The sequence below is a fragment of the Nannospalax galili genome, unplaced genomic scaffold (assembly GCF_000622305.1).
Source record: "Nannospalax galili isolate Female #2095 unplaced genomic scaffold, S.galili_v1.0 scaffold898, whole genome shotgun sequence".
NCBI lineage: Eukaryota > Metazoa > Chordata > Mammalia > Rodentia > Spalacidae > Nannospalax > Nannospalax galili.
In genome coordinates, this window is record NW_008342399.1 from 1,636,465 (window position 1) to 1,647,675 (window position 11,211).

General features: G+C 39.1%; 1 protein-coding gene across 2 annotated transcripts in view; it reads right to left on the reverse strand.

The window, feature by feature from the left end:
• Fcho2 (FCH domain only 2) overlaps positions 1 to 11,211 on the reverse strand; it is a 131,881-nt gene that overhangs the window by 15,767 nt on the left and 104,903 nt on the right. For both annotated transcript variants that reach the window (XM_029566141.1, XM_008838469.1), the window contains exons 19-20: positions 6,541 to 6,670; positions 1,473 to 1,584 (exon numbers count right to left, since the gene is read on the reverse strand). In XM_029566141.1, coding sequence (XP_029422001.1) covers positions 1,473 to 1,584; positions 6,541 to 6,670 — 242 coding nt within the window. The remainder of the gene's footprint in view (positions 1 to 1,472; positions 1,585 to 6,540; positions 6,671 to 11,211) is intronic.

The window sequence follows — 11,211 nt, forward strand, 5'->3', positions numbered from 1 at the left end:
CTTTAGTTTATTCTCCAAAGACCAGCAAAATACTACAAGAACACAAATGACATCACCCTTCAGGCTCAAAGCCTCCACTCATCTTCTTGCCTCATTCAAAATGAATTCTAAACTCCTTATTAGGGCCTGTAATGCTTAGCCTCATCTGGGACATCTCTGAATGCATCCTCAACCATTCTCTTTTTTTCTCCTACTCAGTGACATGGTTCACCTCACTGCTTCCTTAACAGGCCAAGCATGGTTTTACCCCACATTCTTCCACTCACTGGTGCCCTCATCCTTGAATCCAGATATGTACAACAGCTTGCTCTGCCAAATTTTTCAAATATCTGCTTAATTAATTTCCAAAAGGTTTTCCCTTGTCCATTCCAAATAATACAGAAGCTATCTACTGTTATTTCTTACCTTCTTACCCTGGTTTATTTTTCTTCATAACAGGTATCAATACACAACCTGTTTCTTTGATGCTTTCCTTACTATAATGCAGGTTCAAGAGAGACCTTTGTTTTGTTTTGAAATAGCCTTAGCACTCATCAGAGTCTTACATAGAGTAAGTGCTCAAATATTTTGTGAATGAATGTATGTTGAGTAGTATTTCAAGAAAACAGGAAAGGGAGCTGAAAAGATGGCTCAGTAGTTAAGAGCACTTGCTGCTCTTGTAGAGGACCCAGGTTTGGTTCCCAGCACCCACAGAGCAGCTCCCAACCACTTGTAATTGCAGTTCCAGAGGATCTGATGCCCTCTTCTGGCCTCCATAGGCACCAGGCACATACACACATTCAGGCCCACCACATACACATAAAATAAAAATAAACTCTTTCAAAAAAGAAAACAGAAATGGTCATTCAAGCAGATATAACTTTCTCAAAAGCAAGATGCTAAACCAATTCTGTAAGAATTCAAATATTCAGTCTACATCTCTTTAGAAAATACCACCCTACGGGGCTGGAGAGATGATTCAGTGATCAAGAACACTGGTTGTTCTTGCAGAAGACTCAGGTTCAAATCCCAGCACCCACATGGCAGCTAACAACTGTCTGTAACTCCAGTTCCAGGGAATCCGACAGCCTCTTCTGTCCTCACCGGCATTGTGCAACATGGGTGCACTTACCTATATGCAGGCAATACACTCATACACATAAAATAAAATAAATATAATTTAAAAAAAGAAAATACCACCCTTTTACCCAAAATATACCATCAGATGAGTCATACTGGCCAAACAGATTGGGCAACAGTATAAATAAACTGGAGGAAAGTCACCACTTACTGCTAATTATAGTATCTGTTTTAAGAGGAACCCTTGAATAGTTAAATTAGATAGTAAAAGGCAGATAAATATTTAAAAGAAACCCCTAATCTACAAATATGCAAAGTATAACTTGGAATTTACTCTCAAGTCCCTCTTCCTGGCTCACATTCACATGAACACAGGCAGGCAGACAGAGAGAGGTGATAGAGTTAAAACTAACTTGGTGGGATCTGCTCCTTTAAAGTAGGCATTAACAGATTCTGTAAGGGCAATCGCCACAGGTAAGGTGTCCTGATTTCCAAGGCTGACAGGGCTGGGACCCCGTGAGACACCTAGAATACATATAATTCATTTGTTAAATCCTTCAAAAAGACATATATTAAATACTAACATAGATTTATACCATAAATAGCAAAACAGATCCGTAATGTTAAGTTGTAAGAAATGACTCTGTTACTGGTTTCAGTGAAGCCTCAAATATAAACCTAGAGGTTAAAAACATAATACAAATCACACAAAAAAATCTGGAAGGTGATCAAAATGGCTTAAATGCAAAGACTCAAGATAGTTAAGGAATATCAGAAGGAAAAGGTCATTGACTCAAAGAGCTAAAATTACTATTGTGTCCTCCAAAACCTTCAAATACCAAAATCTTTAAGTTTTATCAATCACTTCAGGCTTTAGACAGAATTTTTGTATATGTTTCTCCAAATAACTATGCTTCATATACTATCTGATTATATTATAATTCTCTTTAAGTTCCTCTATGATGCTTATATAGACTGAGTATCCCTTATTTGAAATACTAGGGACAAGATATGTTTCAGAATTTTGGAATAATTGCATAATCTTTACCCATAAGCATCCTTAATCTAAAAACCCTAAATAAAATGCCTGAGAGTCAAATTTTGAGAGTTATCACCACCTAAAAAGTTTTGGATTTCAGATTTTGAATGTTTATAGCTCAGTCTGTATTGTATTCCCATATTACTTTGACTGAATAAATGTTTGACTAACATTACTTTAAAAACTCTGACTTAGGGGCTGGAGAGATGGCTCAGTGGTTAATAGCACTGGTTGCTCTGAAAGAGGACCTGGGTTCAATTCTTAGCACATACATGGTGGCTAACAACCATTCATAACTCCAGTTCCAGAGGATTCAACACCCTCTCCTGACCTCTGTGGGACATTGTATGACATTGATGTACGTACCCACATACAGGCAATGCACTCATACACATAAAATAAAAATAATAAAATATTTTTTAAAACCTGACTTAAAGTTCACTTAGACAAAATACCTTTAGAATCAGATCACAGATCATATAAACATCAGGATTTTTAAAGCATAATAAAACTCTGAACAAATTTATGAATTTTATTTAAATGTTAGTTTCATGGTTACTGTGGCAAAACACCTGACACAAACAACTTAGAATTATTTTGGCTCATGGTTTCAGAGGCCTCATTCCATTCTCAGTAGGCACCATTTGCTTCAGTGGAGTATCATGGTCTCAAGAGTGTTTGGTGGGGAGGATGGAAGCAAAGAGAGAGGAAAGGACAGGGGACCAGGTATAGCCTTTGGAGGCTAGGACATTCCTCTGTCTAAGACTAATTTTCTGTAAGTCTCATATTAAACATTCAAATACTCCTAAACTGGTGGCACCAGTATGTGACCAAAGCATTCAACACTGAGCAGGGGGAAGGAATTCACATTAAATAATAACATTTATGCATGTGTTTAGGTTTTTGGTGTGGTGTTTCTGTTTTGTTTTGTTTTGTTGAGGCAGAGACTTACTATGTAGCCCTGGCTGGCCAGGAAATCAGGGAGATCTGCTTGCTTCTGCCTTGGAGTGCATACACCATGTGGCCTAGCTAAGTTTTTGTTTCTTAATCTAAACAAACTATTTCTCATACCCCTGAAATAGCATACTACCTTTGTTTTTCCTCACAGATGTACCCTTCCCATGTATTCTTTAACATTACTGCTATGATTTTCCAAAGCTGAGCATTCTTTTAATACAGAATATATGATGCCTGGCAACAAATCTGAACCTGCAAATAGTGAGAAAAAATATTTCATAAACTTCAGAGGCCAGGGAGGTTGACCATTCCAGATTTTGAGGAAGTTCTGATTTAGGTGGTTAGAAAAATAGCTTGGTGATGAAAGATTCACAGATATAAGAAATGATGCTTCTGGCCACTTGAAAAATTAAACTGTCCTCAAACTCACAGAGATCTGCTTGCCTCTGCCTCCTGAGTACTGGGACTAAAGGAATGCACCACCACACCTGGCTCAACCTGTACTCTTTTTTTTTTTTTTTGTGACAGGGTCTCCCTGTTGGCTCAGCTGGCCTGGAACTCACTATGTGATCAGGCTGGCCTTGAAGATCTGCCTGCCTCTGCCTCCCAAGTTAAAGTGTCAGGATTAAAGGTATGCGCCACCACAACCAGCAATCAACCTGTACTCTTAAGGACATTTTCATTTCCAATTCTGGTTTAACTATTATATGCTACATATTTAGATAGCCATATGACTTGAAGATACAGAGAGCTTACATATCTGAGGTAAACAGAGGATATAGAGCATCCTCCTTTAATAGAGGGTATTTAAATGGAATTCCTTTCAGCACTGGAGGAAGTCCCCAGGATCACTCATTCCTCCTACTTCTGTGCTTCTGATTTCAGCTCACTATCCATGTGGTTTTTGTATGATAAACTGCTCTCATAGTTTAGGTATTATAACTTTTTAAACTAGCATATTCTTTCTGTTTCTTTTTCAGTATTCTTACTCTGATAGCTTTGGAGTTCAGATTTATTGATTCTTAAAGTTTAAGGCAGAGAGATGGAAGAAAATGCAAAAACTATGTGTTTTTAGAAAGGAAGATCTGATCTTATATAGTAACAGGACATAATTAGCATAAAATTGAAATAGTTAATCTTAATGTTACTCTGGAGTGCTGAGACACCATACACTGCTAGAGAAAGAAAAAATAAGGACAGTATTTTAGAAACGCTTTACGACCATTAGTTTACACATACATTTGCTTCTGATACAATACCTGGTGTTGTCTCACAGTGCTTTTCAATTTCAGAGAGTGTCCCAATCAAATTATCATCTTCTATCATATTTAAGTAAAATAAAATATTGCAGGAAAAGAAAATAGTTTCAAGAAACAAGACAACTTCAAATCTAAACAGAGTTGAAAAATTGTAACAAAGGAAAGCAACTTTTTGGATAAATCAAAGACTCTAAATTCATACCCATCTGCCTTGCCTGCATCATCTCTGCCACCTATTGTTGATTCTCTTATAGCCAACACTAGCTGGAATAATAAACAAATACTTATCAGATCAATTAAAATCAACTTAAAATTTCCACAACAAATAGAAAACCTTCTGAACCAGGCCCATCTGATGGGCCACATGGATCCCAGGATACTTATGGATGTAGCCTGACACATTTGTAGACCACAACATCATGTCTTGATGTCAAAAGGATGGATATCCTCAATAAGCAATTTAGAAACTAAAGCTTGCTTTGATTACTCAGGCTACCTGTCAGATTTCTAGTAGGGCCAATCTATCTTCTTATGACTAACATATAGTTCTGTAGAAATAAAATTAAGAAAACTATACACACAAACAAAAATAATAATGTTCATTAAAATAAAGAGGTAAATTTATTCATTATACTCCATTACACAAAGCTGGAAATGAGAAAATGCTATGTATGAAGGTATAAAAAATAAGATGGTGGAGGTGGGTGTGGTAGTGTACACCTTTAGTCCCAGCTCTAGGGAGGCAGAGGCAGGCAGACCTGGAAGCCAGCCTGGTCTACATAGTGAGTCCCAGGCCAGCTGGAGCTACAGAGAGACCCTGTCTCAAAACAACAAACAAACAAAAATGGTGGTATCACATTTGGACATTTAGAAATCCTAACCCATTCTACTTACTCTATTTTTACAATGGTCATACAGAAAAGATGTAGTTCTCACATGTGAGCTTGACAAACTGAATTGGATATGATTAAATCAGCTTAATTAGGGTTATTATTACAAACAGCATTCATTCCAAGTACCTGAAAAGTCCATAAAACCTTGGTCCCTTACTTCTCAAGAATCTGACTTTTGAAGTCTACATTTCAATTAAGTGTCTAGGTGATGCTGAAGCTTGCAGTACCAAAGACCAGCAGCAGCAAAAGGGGCAGTTATAATTGTGATGAAATGCTATTTCACCTAAACAGTTGATGCACTTAAGTGGCTTTGTGTTGTTTATTACAATAACAATGAATAAGAAAAGCAATGAGAATTTCTAAGTATTGAATAAAAATGACATTAAAAAATTCTTAAGTAAAAATATTAGATGTAGTAAAAGACTGGATTTGTTTGTTAAGGTTTAGGTTTTATATAGCTTTACTCTTAACAACTATTTTTATTATTTGTGATTAAATTCCTATGGAAACAAACAATTCATTGCCAAGTACATAACCTTTCCTTCCTTGAATGAATGGTTTCAAGATAGAATGGTTACAAAAACACAAAGTTTCTTAAGAATACAACTGCAGGGGGCTGGAGAGATGGCTCAGTGGTTAAAAACACTGACTGGTCTTGCAGAAGACTCGGGTTCGAATCCCAGCACCCACATGGCAGCTAACAACTGTCCGTAACTCCAGTTCCAGGGGATCCAACAGCCTCTTCTGTCTTCTATGGGCATTGCATGACACAGGTGCACTTACCTACATGCAGGGAATACACACATACACATAAAATTAAAATAATAAATAAGCCAGGCGTGGTGGCACACGCCTTTAATCCCAGCACTCGGGAGGCAGAGGCAGGTGGATCTCTGTGAATTCAAGGCCAGCCTGGTCTACATAGTGAGTTCCAGGACAGCTGGGGCTACAGGGAGACCCTGTCTCAAAAAGATCAAATAATAATAATAACAATAATAGTAATAATGAATAAAATATTTTTAAAAAGAATACAACTGTCAGCTCTTACCCTCAACAAATTTGACCAGCAGTTTATAAATTTGACTTATTCTTAATAGTTTTAGCAATGGTTAAAATCCTTATTTTAGGTAATAAGGACTGAAATAGAAAAGGAAATGTGGCCAGTTTGACAGTGTCAGGTGTGTCTCCAGAAAAACAAAAATTTTACTGTTAATTTCTTCACTAGCCCTCTTTAAAAAGTGTGTGTGCACACATGCATATTTTTATATACATATTTATAAATGTAAGCCTGATCATGCAATGTGTGCTCAATTTCATAATCAACAATACTCACCTACTGTTGGAGTATTGGCAGCACTCAATGAAGCAGATGAAGAGATAGAAGAAGAACTTTCTGCCCGGGCTAGGGGAGCAGTAGGAGGTGGACTGGTGTTAGAAGTTACAGGTGGGCTGAATGGCCTGGGCTTAAAAACAAAAAGTCATTTATCAAAATGATAAAATAATTCCTTCCCTGTCAGAGAAAATTTTAAGTTATAACAAATGAATTTTAGTTGCGTTTCTTTTAACTAAGTTTCAGATGTCATGTCAAATCATTTTTAAGAACATTAAAGACCTCAATATGAATCCTGAACTCTGAAACTGTTAGAAGAAAACATAAGCGATACTCTACAAGATACAGGTGTAAGAAAGGACTTTCTAAATCGGACATCAGTTGCTTACATATTAAGGTCAACAATCAACAAGTAGGACCTCATTAAATGAAAAAGCATCTGAAAAACAGTAAAAGAAACAACCAAGGAAGGGAAGAGGAAACCCACTGAATGGAAGAAAATTTTTACCAGCTACACATCTGACAGAGAATTATTATCCATTTTATACGAAGAACTTAAAACACAAAGAAACAAGAAAATAAATGACCCAATAAAAAGATGGGCTAAAGGCCTGAACAAAGAGTTCTCAAACAAATAAAAATAGCTAAGAAACACCTGAAAAAGTGCTCAACATCCTTAGTAATTAGGGAAATGCAAATAAAAACCACTTTAAGATTTCATTTTACCCCAGTCTGAGTGGCTAAGATCAAGAGAACAAAAGACAACAAATGCTGGCAGGGCTGGAGAAAAAGGAACGCTCACTCACTGCTGGTGGGAATGTAAACTCTTGCAACACCTGGAAAAGCAGTGTAGAGAACTCTTTAAAAACTAGAAATGAGCATGGTGGCACACACCTTTAATCCCAGCACTCAGGAGGCAGAGGTAGGTGGATCTCTGTGCATTCAAGGTCAGCCTGGTCTACATAGTGAGTAGCCAGCTGGGGCTATAGGGAGACCCTGTCTCAAAAAAGACAAAAAAAAAAAAAAAAACTAAAAAAACTAAAAATGCATCTAGATTCAGTTATACCACTCCTTGCCATATAGCCTAAGGACTCATCCTACTGCAGAGACACTTGTACATCCATGTTTGCTGCTGTTCTTTTCACAATACCTAAGAAATGGATACAACCTAAATGTCTCTCAACTGATGAATGGATAATGAAAATGTGGCACTTTTAAACAACGGAGTTCTAATCAGCAGTAAGAAAGATGAAATCATGAAATTCGCAGGTAAATGGATGGAACTAGAAACTGTTATACTAAGTGAAGTAACACAAACTCGGAAAAACAAACAAAATATGTTATCTTTAATTCTGGATCTTAGCACCAAATCTTATGTTATCCTTAATTTGTGGATCTTAGCACCAAATCCTTATATGCGAGTATATATTCTGATTTAAGCGCAGGAACAAGGAAAATGGAAAGGAACCACCAAGGTAAAGGGAAATATAGAGCCCGAGACAAGGGGGACAGTAGTTAACAGATGTTACCAGGTGGGAAATAGAGAAAATGGGGGTACTCAACTGGGAAGGGAGGAAAGACAGACGTATAAGAAACCATGGAAGGGGGGAGGGCAGGTAAAGGGGAAGAAGGAACTCAGGAGATGGGGGATAATAGGAGACAGGTATTATCAAGGGAAAAATGGTGGTACTTTTAACTGGGGAGGGAGGAAGAAGGTTAGACAAGGAGAGAGAGAAGAGAGATAAAGTTTAGGTAGAGTAAAAACCAGAAGGAAATGTATTAACTCAAAAATCTACTGAAAAATACACACACAGTATCCGAGCATGAGTGAATGTGCACACCTGAAGACTACATAACAAGAAACAGTGCCAAACAGGAGAAAACTCCCTTTGAGTTGTTAGTCAGGATAGTCCAAAAGACTCCCAAAATAACACAGGCTATTGCCACAGCCCTTGATTACCTCCCAGAACTTGAAGGGAAGTAAGACCCTATTGCTGAAGACAGGACATACTTTGGACACAGGACTTGGAACTGGAACTGACCTGGAATCCTCCTCCCTGAAGACTAGCTCTCATAGTTCTAGAGGATACTATGCAAGGTGCTAAAGGAGAAAATCAATCAATGGTCCAACCCTACCTTCAAACCTAATAACCACGACTGGCAGAACAAACTATATTGGTGCAATAGTGGCACTGTTATCTGGGGGGTAATCAGCAGCTATCTAATTGGACTTAAAGCCCTCTCAATGGGAAGGAACTCACTAGTGGCACTGTAAACATACCCAAATATACATTGCCAGAGAGGATACAGATGCTAGAGAAAACCTTGTCATATCTTTAGACAAATGAAATTTCTTACTGTATGATGGATCCTTATATTTATAGACAAGTATACTATATACCACTCATCAAAGAAGCCTCTTTCTGCAACAGATGGAGGCTATTACAGAGTCCTATAACTGGTGACACACAGACACTATGCATCTAAGAGATGCCCAGACCTAAGTGACACATCTACAGTGGAACCTCTATACCTAAGGCTCATGAAATATAATGGAACAGGGGTTAGAGAGAACACTAATGCACCCCTCAATTCTCACCAGTGAAGCTTCCTCATGAAACAGAATGTGATGTACACAGAAGGCCAAAAATGGTCAAGGTGTAGCAAATAAGAGCCTGCAGAGTTGTGTTTCCCTGGAGATGACTCCTATATTAAACCTCACCTACCTATGGCTCAGGGACCATTGTGGAAGAGGGGTTGGAAAGATTTTAAGAGCCAAGGTTGGTGCATGAACATAACAAAACAGAGGCTTTCAGGCCACTGGGAACTTGCTCAGATGAACTTGTAGCAATGGTGACAGCATGCATAATACCCATACTGACTCAATCAGACAACACCCCAGCACAGAATGGGGAAATGGGCAGCAGCCCCAACCTTAGCCAAGGAATTATTGGCAACCAACTATTGCTGGGTGAAGGAGAGTTGATCCTCTTTAAGGGACTGACTAGATAGGCTGACTAGACCCCAATGGATGAACTTGCACCACAGGACATCTGGGTACAAAACCTTGACCAGATAGGCCTCAACATATGTGACAGAATGCAGGAAATCCAATGTAGGGACATAATCTAGGACCTAAATATGATTATGACTTATTGCATGAAATGCACAAAAACCCAATAAAAATATTCATTTTTTAAAAAGATGGGGCTGGAGAGATGGCTCAGTGGTTAAGAACACTGGTTGTTCTTGCAGAAGACCCGGGTTGGAATCCCAGCACCCACATGACAGCTAACAACTGTCCGTAACTCCAGTTCCAGGGGATCCGACAGCCTCTTCTGTCCTCTGTGGGCATTGCACGACACAGGTGTGCTTACCTATATGTAGGCAATACACTCATACACATAAAAAAAAAAATATTTTTTTAAATAAAATAAAAAAGAATATATTGAGCCTAGTGTTGTGGCACACGCCTTTGATCCCAGCACTTGGGAGCAGAGGCAGGCAGATCTCTGTGAGCTCAAGGCCAGCCTGATTTACATAGTGAGTTCCAGGCCAGCTGGAACTACAAGGAGACCCTGTCTCCAAAAGACCAAAAAAAGAAAGAAAGAAAAAAAGAACATACTGAAAGTTGAAAAGGCTATTCTTAGAAATACTGCTGTCAAGAGCTTGTGGAAAAAATAGTCTCTGTATTTCAAAAAGTCTATTTATGGAGCTGGAAAGATGGCTCAGTAGTTAAGAGCCCTGGCTGCTTTTGCAGAGGACCTGGGTTCAATTCCTAGCACCCACATGGCAGCTAACAGCTGTCAGGAACTCCTGTTCCAGGAAAATCTGATGCCCTCTTCTGAACTTTGAGGACACTGCACAACATGAATGCACTTACATACATACAGGCAATACACTCATGCACATAAAAATAATAATAATAATAAAATTTTAAAGTATATTTACTATGGTACTCAGAAATGACTGATTTTTTAAGAAATGAAAGTTCTTCATATATGCTACCTAACTGCTTCCCAAAAAGGTCATTCACATTACTACTAACCCTTGAGATTAATTCTCTGCACCCTACCAGCAATGAATGGACATAAAATAAGGAACAATAATTTTAAATGTTCTAGCTAATGTGATAAAAATAAAACATGACTATCCTCAGGCCTCTTGGGGTAAGTCTATAGCGCAGCTCTCCGCGCCAGGACTCCCTAAGCCTCATTCACCCTTCCACCCCACCCACCACCCCCCTGCCCCCCCGCCTGGCATTCTATACTCTAGCTTGGACCCTGTGCCATTCCTAGTCTTGGGGCCCCAGACACCTGGGGAACCAATACTGTTTCCTGATCCTTCTCACACAGAGCAACTCAGTCCCTTTTCTTGGGCTCCAGGAGCACCGCTTCTGGTCCTGACCCCGCCCTCACCTCTCTCTGCTTCCCTGGGCCTGCATCACCCGCTAACTCTCCTAGCCTGCACTCCTATCCTCAGGCCTCTTGGGGTAAGTCTATAGCGCAGCTCTCCGCGCCGGGACTCCCTAAGCCTCATTCACCCTTCCACCCCACCCACCACCCCCCTGCCCCCCCGCCCGCCATTCTATACTCTAGCTTGGACCCTGTGCCATTCCTAGTCTTGGGGCCCCAGACACCTGGGGAACCAATACTGTTTCCTGATCCTTCTCAC